The sequence below is a fragment of the Prionailurus bengalensis genome, chromosome D4, assembly GCF_016509475.1.
Source record: "Prionailurus bengalensis isolate Pbe53 chromosome D4, Fcat_Pben_1.1_paternal_pri, whole genome shotgun sequence".
NCBI lineage: Eukaryota > Metazoa > Chordata > Mammalia > Carnivora > Felidae > Prionailurus > Prionailurus bengalensis.
This window is the reverse complement of record NC_057359.1, coordinates 94,532,428-94,551,756: the sequence shown is the minus strand read 5'-3', so window position 1 is coordinate 94,551,756 and position 19,329 is coordinate 94,532,428. Positions and strand designations below refer to the sequence as shown.

General features: G+C 44.8%; 1 protein-coding gene across 12 annotated transcripts in view; it reads right to left on the bottom strand.

Moving 5' to 3' along the window:
* CACNA1B (calcium voltage-gated channel subunit alpha1 B) overlaps window positions 1-19,329 on the bottom strand; it is a 191,756-nt gene that overhangs the window by 56,344 nt on the left and 116,083 nt on the right. For all 12 annotated transcript variants that reach the window (XM_043566709.1, XM_043566698.1, XM_043566701.1 and 9 more), the window contains exons 21-24: window positions 5,217-5,343; window positions 2,434-2,563; window positions 2,065-2,124; window positions 589-695 (exon numbers count right to left, since the gene is read on the bottom strand). In XM_043566709.1, coding sequence (XP_043422644.1) covers window positions 589-695; window positions 2,065-2,124; window positions 2,434-2,563; window positions 5,217-5,343 — 424 coding nt within the window. The remainder of the gene's footprint in view (window positions 1-588; window positions 696-2,064; window positions 2,125-2,433; window positions 2,564-5,216; window positions 5,344-19,329) is intronic.

Below are 19,329 nucleotides of genomic sequence, written 5' to 3'. Positions count from 1 at the left end.
AGCAAGAAGAGACAAAGAGAAGAGAGTCAGTGAGGAGGCCTCGCCCTCCCCAAGGGCTCAGAGAAGATGAAGACACCATCCCTCGGTGTCTGCATCACTGGGGGTCTTCCTAATCTCTGGATCTCCTCCACAGCTCCACCCAAGCCCCCCATATCTATCCCATGCCCATCACCATGCAGGATCTGAGCCAATCCAGGCCCAGCCACAATAGGGCTGAGTGTTGCCCGCTATGGAGTCAGAGAAAATGGTCTAACGCTCCAACGGGGGAAGACACCCACCAGCACCACCGCCCAGCTCTGGCTGAACAAGTGGTGCAGCTAAGGTCAGGGCAGGTAGTTGCTCTGAAGGACCCGACAGGCAGGCACCGAATAACCCAGAGCGCTGCCTACACAATCTCAGAACCACAAGCTGTGGTAGGTCCAAGTGGGCCTTGAGATCTTCTTAACCCCACACAAGCCCAGCCCCAAGTAGACAGGAGCTACAGACAGCCCGCGCAGGCCAATGGGGCCCTTCCTTCCCTTATTCCCATACTCATTACAGCTCTGGGGACTGCAGCCCAGCCAGACCCAGAGGAGACACAGTACTTACGAGAAGGCAAATGCCACCAAGGCCCCACTGACCACGATGAAGTCCAGAATATTCCACAGGTCCCGGAAGTAGGCCCCAGGGTGCAGCAGCAGTCCCAAATCAATCATCTTCAGAGGAGAAACACGTATTAGGCGTACAATCTTTCAGAAAGAAAACCAGGGCCAGGCCGCAGAGTCATGGATTTGGGGAAAAGATGCTACTCAGGTCACACCCTCTGAGGCCCTCAGGGGGCCTTTCAGCCTCAGTGCCATTGACCCAAATACCCCTCATTGGTAATGACTGGCTGAGATCTTGCCTGGGCCCCCAATCCCCTAAAAATAAGACGCCTTCCCCCATCACTGGGCTGTAGGAATGCACAGCCCCAGGGAGCTCATGCCCCAACCCAGACCCTCAGAGGGTCAGCTCTCTGCGGCAGGAGAAAGGGCTTTGGGGGTTCACACGGACCTGGTGCTGCCACTCCTAAAGCTGTGATTTCCAGCAAGCACCTTAGTATCTCTAAACCTCAGCTTCCGTGTCTATAAAATGGGATGACAAAAAAAAATGCTCCCCCCCCCCCACCAGGAGTTTATAAGAGGAAATAAAGAAGCAGGCGTGATATGCAGATGCACACACACGAAGTACCCAAGTCACAGGCACACCCGAAGCTGCACTGTAGTCAAAGACTGTATGCGTGTGTGTGTGCATGCAAAACAGCTGAACACAGTGTGTGCAAACACATGCACCACCACCAGTCAGACACCGAAAAGGGAGCAGTGCCTGCCAATACTGAGAGACAGAAACAATCACAATGAAATGGTCAGTCCTTAACCGAACATCAAACACTTGAGCTCTTTTATTTCATTCATTCATTTGTTTATTTTTTGAGAGACAACATGCGCATGCTCAGGCAAGCAGGGCAGGAGCACAGGAAGAGGGAGAGAGAATCTTATGGATGGAGACGTGGGGCTCCATCTCATGACCATGAGATCGTGACCTGAACTGAATCGTGTGTCGGACGCTTAACGGGCTGAGCCACCCAGACGCCCCTGGAATTCTTTTACACAAGTCTTCAGCACCCACTCACCGTGATGTTTGGGTGTTGAGGCCTCCACCCTCTCCCCAAGCTCCCCTTCTTCCCAGGCTGGTGTCATGGGCCCTCCTCCTCTATCATGAGACAACCCCGAGGGTGGGGCTGAGCCCATACCTGCACATTCACGGAAGCCTGTAGCCCTTGCTTAGCAGTGAGGTGGACACAGGAATGATGCTGGTGAGCTCTCCCCAAACTGGGATAATGCTGTGGTGAATCTTTCATGAACTGGCCTCTGCCTTTCACAACACCCATCACCACACACCTGTGCATGCACTCTCTCACTGAGCACGCACCCAGGGCACACCCACCACAAGCCCTCAACAGCGGCTACAGGGGCCCTGTGGCATCTCAGTCATGAGGGAGGATGAGCAAAGCCCTGGGGCCACCAGGGCAACTACATATCTCACCTTTATCACCATCTCAAAGGTAAAGACGCCCGTGAAAATGTAGTCCATGTATTTCAGAGCCTGGAACCAACAGGAAGGTTATTGTCAAAGGCTAGGCTGAAAGCTTGAGCCAAGACTATTTCCGTAGGAACACGTTTTCCCTCCAGGCCTCTGAGCAGACAACTCCTTGGCCAGGGGTCCTGTGGGCCACTGTCGTGGGTGGAGCCCCCTTTGGCAGCAGCACTGGCCCTGGGCATATCCTCACTATTCCTGTCTATAACTTGGGGCTGGGCCAGGAGGTGCCCCCAGACCCTCACCCCACACCCCTAGAGGGAGCAGACAGGACCCTGACACCTCCCAGCCCCTCCACAGCCTGAATGAGGTGCTCACGTTGTTCCTGGGCGAGTCTGTCCGCACAGGATCCTCGGCTGCCAGGGCAATGCTGCTCAGGGCGATGACCACAAGAATGACCATCTCAAAGTACCGCATGGTCACGATGTAATGGCAGAAGCGGCGGAGCCTGTGGGGCAAAGCACAAGTCGCCAGAGGCTCACAGACGGGCCCGGCTGGCCACCCCCCCGCCACCCCCCGCACCAGAGCACGTGCTTGGTCTCTCCCTGAAAGAAGGTGTTACACCAGAACCGAGCTCTACTAAGTATCTCTGTATTGGGAGACAGCAGCCAGGTGACTGATGGTGACTCAGACTCTTGAGAGGGTGTCCCAGGAAGAGCAGTAGGAAGGCAGGGGCCAGCCAACTACAGCTCACAAGCCCGGTTTGTGTCCATAAAGTTCTATGAGAGCACAGCCACGCCTACGCGTTTACCTCTATGTGTGGACAGCCGTGCCCTGTACAGATTTACAGGCCTAGTGTACGTGGCGTGGAGGGGCTGCTCAGAGAGGTGGCTGAGGACCAGCACTCCTGTGGAGAGTAGGCCTCTCTGGAGAGCCCAGGAAGCTTCTCTAGGTCCATATTGGTCCGTGCTTGTCTGAGCCCCCAGAGCTGCGTGTGCACACCTGTACTTCAGTCCCCTGTCCACCTTCAGCACTAGTCAGCATCACTGACCACTCTTCTGCTGTGTGGAGGCACATGCCAGACAGCAGAGTGCGGTGGTGAACAAGGGCACCACAGAACAGTGTAGACATAACCTAAAGGGAGACTCTCAGATGCTGACAGGTGCTAGAACACAGCAGCAGATGGTGACCCGGGAGGTCTGGGAAGACCTCTAAGAGGGCAGTGAAGGTGACAAGGAGGAGAAGCCACAGAACCACTGTACGGGGCAGACGTGTGTCCCACCTCTGGGTCCTACCCCTCCCTCCTGCCACCACTTCCCTATTCCCCGGGCCTGAGGTCTGAGAGGACCTCCCACCTCCCAGCCACACCCACCCACTTCTCTCTGCCTTGAAGGGCCCTACTATGCTCTTTTCCTCCTCACCACGACCACTGCCACGCTCCACACCCACACCCACCAGAGCCGCCCTACCCATGTCCATGCCTCCTTCTGTACGGACACACCTGTCCTCCCAGCTCCAGGATACTCCGTCTCTGCCTCTTTCCTTCTGCATCTCAGGACTGAGTATCCACCTTGACCTCCATCCCTAGCGTCTGCTCCTGAGCCCACCTGGCCCTGAGACGTCCGCCGGCCGCCCTGGCTCTGCAGGGTCTGCACTCGCCTGCCCAGCTTGGTGGGGCCCCAGCCATGAGGCAGAAACTCTGGGTGTCATCCCTCCCATCTCCTCCCATCTCCTTCCCTTTCCACATCTAGTTTATCATCAAGTTCCATAGATTCTGTCTCCAAAGTTTCTCCCCAAGCATTTCACTCCCAAACCTCCCCTTGTGACATCAGATCTGCTCCGTCTCTTCCTGAAAACCCTGGCCACCCTACTAAGGGCCATCCAAGGACTCTGCTGACATGCAGCCTGTGTTGCTGTTGACCGCCAGCTGCCTACAACCTTTCCGTGCTCCTTGGTGCTCTGAGTGCAGATCACGGCCTCTCCATAGGACTCTGGTCTCTGTGCTCCACTCAGTTCTGTCTTTAGCTGTTCTGCACCTGACACCCTCACTTCTGGACCACTGTGATCTCTCTTCTCTCCACAAGGAATGTTTGTTCATCTCTCTTCACCTTAGCTCTCATCCACCCTCAGGATTCAACTGAGATCCCTTGCCTCCTCCAGGAAGGCTCCCCAACCTTCCCCAGCTGCTCCCAGATGTTGCCTGCTCCCTCCCGCACCACACGGCAGTGCTCACAGGCAGGTCCACACTCCCTAACAGAGCAGAGGAAGCTCCCAGAAAATGTGTGTTGAGTGAAGGCATGGAGAGAGGAAGGAAGGATGGACAGTGGAGGCCGGATGGAGAGACTGCAGGCTGGAGGGATGGGGACAGAGGATAAAGCCCGATTCAACCAGATCTGGCTGCCTTCTGGCCTCCCTGCTCCAACACACTGGCCTTTAAGTGCTTCCACTTTCACTCTGTCACCTCTGCCAGGGATGGTCTCCCTCCCCCTCCTCACCATTCTCACCTCCCAGCGAGACCCAACATGACATTCCCACCTTCACTTAGCTTATTCAGGACAGGGATCCTTGTTTGTTCTGCTCATTACCATGTATTCCCAGCACCTAGAATGCTGTTAGTACATAAGTACTGGTTGACCTAATGCAGCAAGTTGGGCTGATGAGCGGATGAGAAATGCTGCTGACTTCGTGATAAACAGAGAGGCGAGAAACGGGCAGACCTGTGAGTGAATGTGGTGTGCACACACATGCATGTGTGGACGGTGGGCGTGATGGAAAGGTGGACAAATGGAAGCGCGCGTACACGATGGACATGAATTGGGTGCACGTGCGCAGCAACAAACGCTCGCTGCAGCAGGGGTTTAACAGCAAGGCTCTGGGACTGACTGACTGGGTTCAAACCCCAGCTCTACCATTTGGGCTGACTGGCCATGTGTCTGTGGACAAGCCAAGGATCTTTTCTGTGGCTACCTGTTCTCCCCTGTAGGGTGAGGTAACAGAAGTATGTCCTTGTGGATTGCCGTGATGCTCAGAACATTAGAACATGTAAAGTGCACAGAATCAGTGCCTGCCAGGTCATGTCAGCACACCCTGCTACTGTGCACTTGTATCATGGCCACAGGCATGGGACAGGCACACAGCATGGGCAGGTGAAGGAGACTCACAGGTTGGTGGGGCTTAAGCAGAACATGGAGCTGTACGGGACGATAGGTCGGGGGCCACTCCTCATCACGTCATCGGCTTCTACCTCCTTCTTCCCTTCAGCTTGGCTTTCCAGGTCCACATTACCACCTACAAGGACACAGAGCCACCAAGTTAGACGTGTGGTGCGTGTGAAGCCCACATCACAGAGGTCTCACCCAGGCAACAGATGCTGTCCCGTCACCAACCATACAGGTCTTCAGGAACCCAGCCAGGGAAGGGCATGTGGCTAAGAACACAGCTTCACCTGAGACTCCCTCCAATCACAGATCACGACTGAGGACTGAGACAGCACTGGAGACCTCACTTCTCAGCTATAGCAGGGCGTTGTATGGGTACTGGGAGCAGCACCAAGCACTGTGCCCTTGGCTGTGGACACCTCTGCCTCCACTGGGGGCCATTGGTCTAGATGTTCTACGAACACCAAAGTCCATCTCGGCCCCAGAGACCAGGGCCAGTAGGCTCCCCTCCCTGGTCCTGAGCTCAGTGCCTCTTTGAGGAAAGGTGAGAATGCCCCACTGCTTCTGCAGGGGTCTTGGGCCAGCAGGACAGGGAGGAGCCCTGGACATGGATGCCCTCCTGAACATGGTGGTCCAGCCAGACCCTGCCAGGGATTCTCCCCTTCAGAACCCCGGCAAATGTCCACAGAGCCAGGACAGTGACCCAGGGAGGACTTCAGCACAGCCCACATCTCGCATGGGCTCTGCTCCTCACTTCTCACACCCCTGTCTCTCAGCCCCACTAATCAAACTACCCGGGGTTAAAATGGCCACGACCTTGTTCTTGTTAAGTTGATTTTGTTGTCTGTGCACAGTGTTTTCCTCACAGTGACATTTCTCACAGTAACTTTTAGCCATCCTGAAGTATATTTCTGTTCTCGTGGGTAACAGAGTTCCTGAGACCCCAGGGGGAGGGCAGTGCAGTGACCTGGAGCCAGTGCCTACTGGCGTACCTCAGTTTTACTTCTTACAAGACACATAAAAGCAGAGGTTGTTAAAGGGTAGCAAAAATAAGGGTGGTTATCCTCAGAGCCTGACTAGTCCTGCAGAAGACAGCTGGGCCAGCTGTGGAAGAGCCCAGGCAGCAGCGGTCCATCCACCAAACTCCCTGCTGACGGCATAATTATACGATCTTCTCAGAAAGCAATTTGGCAATACAGTCCTAACAAATTCTGTTTACTGATTTAATCTGTAAGACATTATCTTCCAAGGAAATCAAGCATGTTCTGTATTCACAAAGGTATCTGTTGTTAAGTTCTTCTACAACAACAAAAGAAATTATAAAACGTACAGCCATAGGAGAAAGACTAAGTATCTGAATCATTACACTAGAGATATTAAAAATGTCTACAAATAGTTTCCATGACAAAAGAAGCTTAGGATATCATAAGCTAAAAAAAAAAAAAGACTACTCAACATGGATGGAACTGGAGAGTGTTATGCTAAGTGAGGTAAGTCAGGCAGAGAAAGACAGATACCATATGTTTTCACTCCTATGTGGATCCTGAGAAACTTAACAGAAGACCATGGGGGGAGGGAAAAGAAAGAAAAAAAAAGTTAAGGAGAGAGCCAAAACATAAGAGATTCTTAAAAACTGAGAACAAACTGAGGGTTGATGGGGGGTGGGAGGGAGGAGGGTGGGTGAGGGGTATTGAGGAGGGCACCTGTTGGGATGAGCACTGGGTGCTGTATGGAAACCAATTTGACAATAAATTCCGTATTTTAAAAAAAAAGGCTACATATTTGTATATCCCAGATGTACTCAACTCCAAAAAAATCATGTATATGGAAAGAGAAATAACACCAAAATAATAATAATAATAATAATAATAATAATAATAATGGTGATCTCTGAATGGTAATAGGAATTTTAATTCTCTTCACTATACTTTTAACAATTAAAATTTTTTTCCCTGATGTGCATAGATTACTTTTAAATTAAGAAAACATACACAATTTTAAAACCACAGCATTTCAGACTCTTCCATGGTTAACAGTAAGGCGGGACCAATATGGACTCAATGAAGAATTCTGCTGCTCAAAAGAAGAACGAAGATGCCAGGCCCTGGATGGAAATATTCCTGCTGAAACAGATTTACAGCAACAACAAAAGGCATCACTTAAGTCAAAGCAGACCAGGAAAAAAAGGAGAGGATCATAACGAAACTGCTGAAGACTAAGAAAATTCATTGTTAGAAGCAGGTTATGAAAAACAACAACAACAACAACAACAAACTTGACAGTAACAAAAATTTAATCGTGAAACAGGACACTTCATCAAACAAAATGGCCACAGAGCAAAGGATAAAGAAAGGGAGAGAAATCTGCGAAAAACAACCATGTGCCAGACATTGTCCAAGTGCTCTATGTCTCCTAACTGCATTCACTGCATATACCATCATCTCCATTTTCTTTCTTTGTTTTTTTTTTTTATGTTTATTTCTTTACCTTGAGAGAGAGAGAGAGCAGGGGAGGGGCAGAAAGAGAAAGAAAATCCCAAGGAAACTCCACACTGCCAGCACAGAGCCCGACGCAGGGCCCAAACCCACAACAATGAAATCATGACCTGAGCCAAAACCAAGAGCTGCACACCTCACTGACTGAGCCATCCAGGCGCCCCTATCATCTCCATTTTCTAGATTATGAACTGAGACATTACCTAGTGGGGACATGGCCTATCAAGGCTGGGGTAAGAACTCTGAGCCCTGGGTCCCTACAAAGTAAGGACATGAGGGTTCATACTGAACCGCTCCCCTCGAAGAGGGCTAAAGTGAGCCCAGACTGGTGGTGCCCTGAGCTTCTGGGAAATCAAATGTAATGACAAAAGCACCCCTCATCTGGCCCGGTGGATTGGGCAACCCTTCTCAACTTGAAGAGAATTTAAACCCTACAGACACCCATGCTATGGAAAGAATTTCTCTCCTATACATTCAGAATGGCACCAGCTACATACCACCCTTCGGAGAACTGAAAAAGTAGTCAATCAATTCATTTTCTAGAGGGCTTCATTGTCTCACAAAACCCCAGCCAAGAAATGGTGGATGAAGGTCAGTCACATATGAACTCAAAATAAAAAATACCACCAAATGAGGGGTGCCTGGGTGGCTCAGTTAGTTAAGCTTCCAACTCTTGATTTCAGCTCAGGTTATGATCTCACGGCTTGTGAGTTCAAGCCCCCTGTCAGGCTCTTTGTTGACAGACAGCGTGGAGCCTGTTTGGGACTATCTGTCTCCCTCTCCTGCCTCTCCCCCGTTCATGCTCACTCTCTCCCTCTCTCTGTCTCTGTTCTTTCCCCACTTGTGCTCTCTCACTCTCTCTCAAAATAAATAAATAAACCTAAAAAAAAAAAAAAACACCAAACATACAAGGAAGCACGATCACCATGAAATGAAAGACAGCAGAAACAACAGATTCAAACCCTCCATAAACTACAGATACAAGAGTACTTTTAGAGATTTTATTTATTTACTTTTATTTATTTACTTTTGAGAGAGAAAGAGAGGGCATAAGTGAGCGAGGGACACAGAGGGAGAGAGAGAGAGAGAGAGAGAGAGAGAGAGAGAATCCCATGAGGGACAGAGAGAGGGAGAGAGAGAGAAGCGGGGCTCACCCGAAGCAGGGCTCGAGCTCACCCGCCGCAGGGCTTGTGCTCACCCCATGCGGGGCTCAAACTCATGAACACAAGATCATGACCTCAGCCAAAGCCAGATGCTTAACTGACTGAGCCACCCAGGTGGTCCCAGATACAAGAATTAGAAAACAAATTTTAGATGAGAAATATAAAATAGCTAAATATAAATATGTAAAGAAATATAAAATGAATCTTAAATGAACAAACCATTAAAGTCTATAAAACTGATCCAGCATTTTCATGATCTGTGACAGAGAAATGTAAACGGACTCATCCTTCCACTGAAAACAACTATAGAAGCAGAACAAAATACATAATGTAACTGTTTAAAGGCACTGGGAACCAATCAATGTGGACAGAAGCCAAGAAGCTACACTCCTTGGGAGAAGGAAAGCACAGAGGTGACCCCATTTTCCCCCAAGCTTTTCCCCTTAGGCCATGTTCCTATTTGCAGTGCAAGGAAATAAAACCCAAGCATAAAGCAACATTTACAATGGAGAAAGAGAAAAAGACTGAAGTTACAGATTAACAAAGTGGGAATGAAGGGCAAAATCCCAGGGTGAAGTGCAGGGCAGAAGGGAGTCACTCCACCAGCCCCAATTAATTACCCTTCCTTCCCTGTTGCACATGTGCAAAATGAGGCTGGTCTCCACTAGAAGCAAATGCTTTCAAGGAAGCTCAAAGGAGAGAGGAGGATTGAAGGTTTGATACTGGGGGTCAATGACAACAGAGATTTTACTTTGCTGTTACTTTTTATTGGGATTGTTCTTGTTTCTGTTAGTGTTCTAGTTTCAGAGTTGCACAGATCTTGAATCATTGCCCTTTACCTTCTCTTTTCTCTGAGGCCTATTATTTTCAGTACATGGCATTGTCAGAAATGAATATATCATGTTGTAGCAAGAATGTCTAGAGTTAAGGAAGACAGAAAATGATGTTAATTAAAAACACAAGAAATAATAAATGTTGGGAAGGATGTACAGAGAAAGAAACCCTTGTGCACTGTTGGTGAGAATGCAAACTGGTATTGCCACTGTGGAAAACAGTATGGAGGTTTCTCAAAAAATAAAAACAGAATTACCACATAATCTTGTGATTCTACTACTGGGCATTTACCCAAAGAATACGAAAATATCAATCAAAAAGACATATGCACCACTATGGTTATTGCAGCATTATTTATAATAGACAAAAAATGGAAGTAACCCAAGTGTCCATCGATAGATGAATGGATATACAAGATGTGGCAAATATATACAATGGAACATTACTCAGCATTCAGGGTGCCTGGGTGGCTCAGTAGGTTCAGTGTCCGACTCTTGGTTTCAGTTCAAGTCATGATCTCACAGGTTTGTGAAATAGAGGCCTGCTTCAGGCTCTGTGCTGACAGAACAGAGCCTGCTTGGGATTCTCTCCCTCTGCCCCTCCCACACTCGTGCTCTTTTCCTCTCAAAATAAATAAATAAACTTAAAAAAAAAATAAAAAGAATGAAACCGCATGAATGGATCTACACAGTATCATGCTAAACAAAATAATTCAGCCAGAGAAAGACAAATACCAAATGATTTCACTCATATGTGGAATTTAAGAAACAAAACATTCGAGAGGCGCCTGGGTGGCTCAGTAGCTTAAGCGTCCGACTTCGGCTCAGGTCACGATCTCACGGTTCATGGGTTCGAGCCCCGGGTTGGAGCTCTGTGCCGACAGCTCAGAACCTGGAGCCTGCTTCAGACTCTGGGTCTCCCTCTCTCTCTGCCCCTCCCCAGCTCACACTCTGTCTCTCAAAAATAAACATTAAGAAAAAGAAGACATCCGAACAAACAAAATAAAAAGAGACAAACAACTATAAAAAGACTCTTACATACAGAGAAAAAACTGGTGGTTGCCAAAGGGGAGGTAGGTAAGGAATGGGTCTTAGCATTGCTCAAACGGGAACCTGGAGTAAAAACACCTGTAGACTTTGTCATGTGTGCACAATAGCATTACTAGATTAGTCACTAAAAAACAAAATAAAACACAACTGAACAAAATGGAAATAGAGTTCATAGCTTTAAACTAGTAGAGGGAAAAATGTGATATGTAAGTAAAAAAGAACCAGTTATTTAATATTTCCAAAAGAAAGGAAAGAAGAAAAAAATTTGAGTTATAAATGCCAAAACAATACATGATATATTCTTCTCTTTAAAAAAGAAAAAAAAGTACAACACCCATTCATGATAAAAACCCTCAACAAAGTAGGCTTAGAGGGAACATACCTCACTATAATAAAGGCCATGAATGGGGGGCATCTGGGTGGCTCAGTCGGTTACTGTCTGACTTTGGCTCAGGTCATGATCTCACAGTTTGTGAGTTCGAGCCCCACGTCAGGCTCTGTGCTGACAGCTCAGAGCCTAGAGCCTGCTTCAGATTCTGTGTCTCCTTCTCTCTCTGCCCCTCCCCTGCTCATGCTCTCTCTCTGTCTCAAAAATAAATAAAAACATTTTTAAAATTTTGTTAAATAAACAAATAAGTAAAACCATAAAAAAGTAACAATAGCAACAATAATAATAAGATACCTGGGAATAAACTTTAACCGAGAATGTGAAAGACCTATACTCTGAAAATTATAAAACACTGATGACAGAAATTGAAGATGACACAAACAAATGGAGAGATATTCCATGCTCATGGATTGGAAACACAAATACAGGTAAAAGGTCTATATTACCCAAAGCAATCTACAGATTCAATGCAATTTCTATGAAAATACCAATGGCATTTTTCACAGAACTAGAACAAGTAATCCTAAAATTTGTATGGAACAAAATAAGACCCTGAATAGCCAAAGCAATCTTTATAAAAGAACAAAACTGGAGGTATCACAATCCCAGATTTCAAGATACACTACAAAGCTATAGTAATCAAAATAGTATGGTCCTGTCACAAAAACGGACACACAGATCAATAGAACAAAACAGAATATCCCAAATAAACCCATGTTTATATGATCAATTGATCTGTGACATGCAAGCAAGGAAATGCAAAGGGAAAAAGTCTCTTCAATAACTGGAGCTGGGAAAACTGGACAGCTACAAGCAAAAGAATGACACTGGACCACTTTTCTACACCACACACAAAAATAAACTCAAAATGGATTAAAGACCTAAATGTGAGGCCTGAAACCATAAAAATCCTAGAAGAGAGCACAGACAATAATATCTGTGACAAACTATAGCAACATTTTCCTAGATATGTCTCCTCAGGCAAGGGAAACAATAGCAAAATTAAACTATTGGGACTACATCACAATAAAAAGCTTCTAAACAGTGAAGGAAACAATTAGCAAAACAAAAGGATAACCTACTGAATGGGAGGAGATATTTGCAAATCACATATCCGATACAGGTTAGTATCCAAAATATATAAAGAACTTATTATATAGCTCAACACCAAATGATCCAATTAAAAAAAAAAAACAAAAACAGGGAAAAGACATGAAGATTTTCCCAAAACAAAGACACATAGATGGCTAACAGACACATGAAAAGATGCTCAACATCACTAATCATCAGGGATATGGAATTCAAAACCATGATGAGGTATCATCTCACACTTGCCAGAATGGCTAAAAATCAAAAACACAAGAAATAAGTGTTGGAGAGGATGTAGAGAGAAAGGAACCCTTATGCACTGTTGGTGGAAATGCAAACTGGTGCAGTCACTGTGGAAACAGTATGGAGTTTACTCAAAAAGTTAAAAATAGAATTACCACATGACCCAGTAATTCCACTACTGGGTATTTACCCAAAGAATGTGAAAACACTAATTCAAAAAGATATATGCACCCCTATGCTTATTGCAGCATTATTTACAAGGGCCAAAATATGGAAGCAGCCCAAGTGTCCATCAAGAGATGAACAGATACAGAAGATGTGTTATTGGGGCACCTGGGGGGCTCAGTCAGTTAAGTGTCCAACTTTGGCTCAAGTCATGATCTCATGGTTCATGAGTTCAAGCCCTGCACTGGGCTCACTGTTATCAGCGCAGAGCCTACTTCAGATCCTCTGTTTCCATCTCTCTCTGATCCTCTCCCACTTGCATGTGCTCTCTCTCAATCTCTCTCAAAAATAAATAAACATTAAAAAAAAAGATGTTCTTACTCAACATGTCTCCAGAGACAAGGAAAACAAAAGCAAAAATGAACTACTGGGACCTCATTAAAATAAAAAGCTTCTGCACAGCAAAGGAAGCAATCAGCAAAACTAAAAGGCAACTGACAGAATGGGAGAAGATATGTGCAAATGACATATCAGATAAAGGGTTAGTATTCAAAATCTATAGAGAACTTATCAAACTCAACACCCAAAAAACAAACAATTCGGTGAAGAAATGGGCAAAAGACATGAATAGACACTTCTCCAAAGAAGACATCCAGATGGCTGACCGACACATGACAAAATGCTCAACATCACTCCTCATCAGGGAAATACAAATCAAAACCACAAGGAGATACCACCTTACACCTGTCAGAATGGCTAACACTAACAACTCAGGCAACAACAGATGTTGGCGAGAATGCGGAGAAAGAGGATCTCTTTTGCATTGTTGGTGGGAATGCAGGCTGGTGCAGCCACTCTGGAAAACAGTATGGAGGTTCCTCAAAAAACTAAAAATAGAACTACCCTATGGCCCAGCAATTGCCCTACTAGGTATTTATCCAAGGGACACAGGTATGCTGTTTCAAAGGGACACATGCACCCCCATGTTTATGGCAGCACTATCGAAAATAGCCAAAGTATGGAAAGAGCCCAAATGTCCATCGATGGATGAATGGATAAAGAAGATGTGGCATATATATACAATGGAGTATTACTCAGCAATCAAAAAGAATGAAATCTTGCCATTTGCAACTACGTGGATGGAAGTGGAGGGTATTATGCTAAGTGAAATTAGTCAGTCAGAGAAAGACAAAAATCATATGACTTCACTCATATTAGGACTTTAAGAGACAAAACAGACGAACGTAAGGGAAGGGAAACAAAAATCATATAAAAACAGGGAGGGGGACAAAATAGAAGAGACTCATAAATATGGAGAACAAACTGAGGGTTACAGGAGGGGTTGTGGGAGGGGGGATGGGATAAATGGGGGAGGGGCACTAAGGAATCTACTCATGAAATCATTGTTGCACCATATGCTAACTAATTTGGATGTCAATTTAAAATAATAAAAAATAAAATTATTAACAAAATAAATAAATAATAAAATATACAATGGAATATTACTCAGCCATAAAAACAATGAAATCTTGCCATTTGTGACAACAGAAATGGATCTAGCAGATATAATGCTAAGTGAAGTAAGTCAGAGGAAAACAAATACCACATGATTTCACTCATATGTGGAACTGAAGAAATAAAACAAATGAGCAAAGAAAAGAAACAAACCAAAAAACAGACACTCCACTATAGAGAGAAAACTGGGGATTTTTCCCCAGAGGGGATTTTTCCCCAGAGGGGTGGTAGGTGAAACAGGTAAAGGTGATTAAGACTGCACTGTACAGAATTGTTGGATCACTATACTGTACACCTGAAGCTAATATAACACTGTACGTTACTTATACTGGAATTTAAATAACTAATTAATTAAAATTTTTAGAAGGGAAAAAAAATCCCATAAAAGCTGGAAGCAATGAAAACCTAGTAGCAACAACCACATTGCTAAATAAATACCATTTCTCATCAGAGGTTCTAAAGAAGCCGACCATGAGATGAGGGTCCATGTGAAGTGACAGATTACTCCCAGAATAAACTGGAAGAAAGTGAGAAAAACAGAACAAGAACGAGAAGACAGCCAAGCAAGAGTGCAGTTTCAGGTAAAACCCTGGAACAGCAGGGTCAGGAGGCTCCCACAGAGACTCTGGAGTCTAAGTTAGACCTCTGAGCCGTCCCTACCTGCAGCTACAGGACTGGGCTTTCACACTCTCTACACTCTTCCTTCATGGCTCTGGCCACGTGGGAGATGTAAACTCTCCTGTTTGTCCACTTCCTGTCCTCTCCCCCCAGTGGTCACAGGTAGTCCTCCAAGAGGAGCTGAAGGTAAAGAGGAAGGAAATGTGTAGGAACAGCCAGTGTCCACCGCACAGGTGGTCTTGTACAGATGGCTGAATCCATGTCTGTGGCAGAAAAGGTACATAATAATCCTGGAACATGTTGTCATAGATGGAAACCAGAAAGCTATCAAAGACAACTACAGGCATGTGAGGTCCAAAAAACTCAACCTTAAGGGGCTCCCCACAGCCAAAGTTGATATAATCTGAGCATCAAAAGTAACAGTGAGTTCAAGGACAAAAGCATATCAAACACATTAAAATAAAAAAAACTCATGATGATGATTCTCATAAATTCCTTGTTGCTCATATTCAGAGTTTCTGGGCACCAACTCACTATTTCAAAGACCCATACATGGGCACCTGGGTACCTCAGTTGGTTAAGCATGCGACCCTTGATGTTGGCTCAGGTCAGGATCTCAAGGTTGTGAAGTCAAGTCCTGTATCAGGCTCCACGCTCAGCTTAAGATTCTCTCTCTCTCTCTCTCTCTCTCTCTGCCCCCTCCCCCGCTCACACTCGCATGCTCTCTCTAAAAAAATAAATGAAAAAAATAAAGACTCACGGGGCACCCAGGTAGCTCAATCAGTTAAGCGACCACTCTTGATTTCTACTTAGGTCGTGATATCACAGTTTTGTGAGGATGGGCCCCATGTTGGGCTCTGTGCCCTGACCACGCGGAGCCTACTTGGGATTCTCCCTCTACCACCCACCTCTGCTCCTCCCCCGCTCATGCTCACTCTGTCTCAAAAATAAGTAAACTGAAAAAAAAAAGTAAAATAAAATAAATAAAGACCTGCGCATAAAGGGACAGAATTAAGCATGTATGTTACTTAATACAAATACAAACTGTATTCCAAATAATTGATGTTTTTCCTCATGGAAAAGGTCAAAATAATAAATTCATAAAGAATGACAGAATTGTAAATTCATCATTTTGTGACACCTGACGAAATCACAGACCTGGGTGACAGGCATCAGTGTCTACTAAACTCTTTGGGCAAAAGGCTGGTGGAGAGCTTACGGTGGATGGATCAGGCCAAACCCACTGATGAATCTTAATATGAGCAGAAGGACAACACGATGACACTAGACACTATGTATTCTCCTGATGTAATGCAATAGGAAGTGTTCACAGCCACCTATGAAGCTTCCCCAAAGAGTTTAGTCAAGTCTCTAGATCTATAGTTTACAAACAAGGGCAACTTAACCTCCTAGGGATATTTGGCAACGTGTCTGGAGACATGTTTTGGTTGTCAAAATCACACAGTGCTACTGGCATCTGGAGGATAAAGACCAGGGATGCTGCTGAACATCCTAAAAACACAGGACTGCCGCCAACACCAAAACACAGTTCAGAAGATTGTTTTAGATCTGATTTCCAGTTAACAGGAGATACTGAGGACAGAGGAATGTACTAAATGACACCATGATGCAATCAATCAAATCCAGAATGTGGGAAATTCTACAGGGCAAATGACATAGTTTCCTCAACAAATAAATGGTATGTATAAAATAAGAGGGGAGAAATAGTTATCGGATAAAAGAGACATACACAGAGCAAGCAAAATCAGATGAGTAAACCTTAGTTGGATCCTGATCCTAAAAAATCAATTGTAAAAAGTTATTTTTGAGACAACTGGAAATTTAAACTTGGGCTAGGTATTAAATAATATTATGAAATTATTATCAATATTATGAAATTATTACCAATATTGCTAGGCATACTAACGCTTTGGGGTTGGTTAAATCCTTAATTGTTAGAGGTGCTTATACTGTTATACCTAAAGTAATAAACAAAAAGCACAGGGAAAAAAAAGGAGAAGTACAAAGTGAAACAAAAATATCAAAATGTGGATAATTGCCTACGGGTGGGTGACAGAATACGAGGGTTCATTATACTCCTGTCTCTACTTTCAAAGTTTCAATTTTCTTACAAAAAACAATTTCTGTAAGCAGCCTGGAGAGAAGACAGAGCCACACAAAAGAGCAATTTGGAGGAACTGCGGGAGTCTCTGCAGGAGACGGAGGGGGCACGATGCAGAGAGAACTGACATTCCAAACAAAGCAAAACTACTTTCCAAAATCTTAAAATAAAGATTTTGCAAGCACATTGAGAGAGTTTACCACCATCCAACCTCACTAAAAGAAATGAGAATAGATGTTCTTCAAGCACAAGGGGGGAAGAGGCAAATGAACGATCCAAAATACAAAAATTGATGAAATAGGAGAAGGTATAATGAAATCAACAGCAAAAAACGTAAAAAAACAAACGGAAAACACATAAAGAAACTTCTGCCATTTGTAAATTCAAAGCTACACTTATAAGTAACTCATAGGTCAAATAAGAAATTATAATGAAACTTGGGAAAAGATTTAGAAGAAAACTATGGTGTTTCAAAACTTGTGAGATACAACTAAAACACTGCTTAGAGCAAAGGTTAAAGCCTTAATAAACACATTAGCAAAACAGAGGAGCTTAAATGTCAGGAACTGAGTATCCAACTAATAACTGAAAAGAAGAATATTGTGGTAAAGATGAAAAAAGCAGAAGAAAAAAAATAAGAACAGAAATCCACAAAACAAAGACACAATGGAAAAGATCAAGAAAGCCAGAAATTGAGACTTCGATAGTCTATTTAACTTGACAAACTTTCAGGGGAAAAACAAAGTTTTTCAAGGAAGGAAAAAAGGAAGGAAGGAAGGAAGGAAGGAAGGAAGGAAGGAAGGAAGGAAATTAGAAATGTAACAGTGGCCACACTACAAATCCAGCAGAAACTAAGAAGATAAGAGGCTGGCTCCCATAGATAATGGCAGTCACCCACACTCAAGTTTTCCCCACAGCTTCTATAAACTAACTACAGGGCCAACAAGGAAAGGTAATAAAATAATCCACAGTCCATACTTAAAGCATATGGGAAATAAGAAAAGTACAAGCTTAAAATTACATGTAAGTGGGGAAATGACCCCTGAAACCTACAAGCATGGATTGCGTGGACGAGGCAAAGAACAGCAGGATCAAGGTGATGGTGGGACACATGGACACATCAAGTGTTCATCCAAGGAAGACAGGGCCCCACCCTAACCAAAGGAATACTGAGGTCAGAGACCTACTCCTGGGGACTCCCAGGACCTACACAGGATTGGCAGCAGTGAACTCAGGGAGACACTACTTCTGGTGGAAAAAGGCCCACTTGTGATGTGGGAAACAAAGGCAGAAGGAAATGTAGACAAAATTAATTTTCCTTATAACCTGCAGCCCAGTGACAAATACTTGAGGCAAACAGAGTACAGCTTTCCTCCGGGAACACCTTACTGTCTTAATGTTAATGATTTGCTAGAGGGGAAAACAACCTAGCTTGCTAATAGCCAGGCCTCCGGGATCCCAGGGAGTCCTCTTCAGCATATGAAAATCCTTTTGGAAAGTCCCCTTATCTTCACCTCCCCAACTCCAAAGTATATACATCAGTCACTCTTCACAACCCCACAGCAGCTCTTTCTGCCCATGGGTCCTGTACCTGTGCTTTAATAAAATCACCTTTTTGCACCAAAGACATCTCAAGAATTCTTTCTTGGACGTTGGCTCCAAACCCCAACACTTCAAACCACATCACTTAGAAGGGAGCCACACTTTAGTGGCTTTCTGATGGAGGAAAAGAAAAACAAGTGGCTATGGCCCAGGGTCCTCCAGAGGTGGGGTATTACCACCAAATCAGAACTACACAGCATTCCCCACAAGGTATCACCGAGTACAGAGACTGGATTTCACCGTCCTAACAGAAGAGGGTGCTTTTCAATCAGAAAGCAAGTAAGCCACTCAAGCCCCTCCCTCCTCTCCACAAAATCACTGGTAATTACTGGTCCAGGAAAAGTCAACACACACGCACTTCCTCATTATCAGAAAATGGAACCCAACATCCATACAAAGCTTCCACCACAGGAAAACAGAAAGTAAGGATGAAACATTTCAGATAATATAAAATACTTCACAAAAATCAACTGCAAAGCAGGGAAAACTGCAACACAACTTTACAACATGAATTACACACAATTAAACCAGCCACTGCTAACAAGAAAAATCATCACAAATAAGATTAAAAGCTCAAAATAAAAATGTACGGAAAACCTGACATGAGAGATGAGAGCTGACCAAACTCAGGAGAGAAACTGAAAAAGAAATCATCTGAGAAATGAAGTGAAAGGGAAAGACAAGACAGTCTCAGAAATCACAAAAAGTCGAAAAGAGACATGACTGAAATTATAGTAAAACAAAACAAAACAAAACAAAACAAAAGATAGAGGTCAAATAAGCCAAGAGAAAGAGTGTGAAACAGGGAATGAGTTTTCAAAAGGATCAGGGAT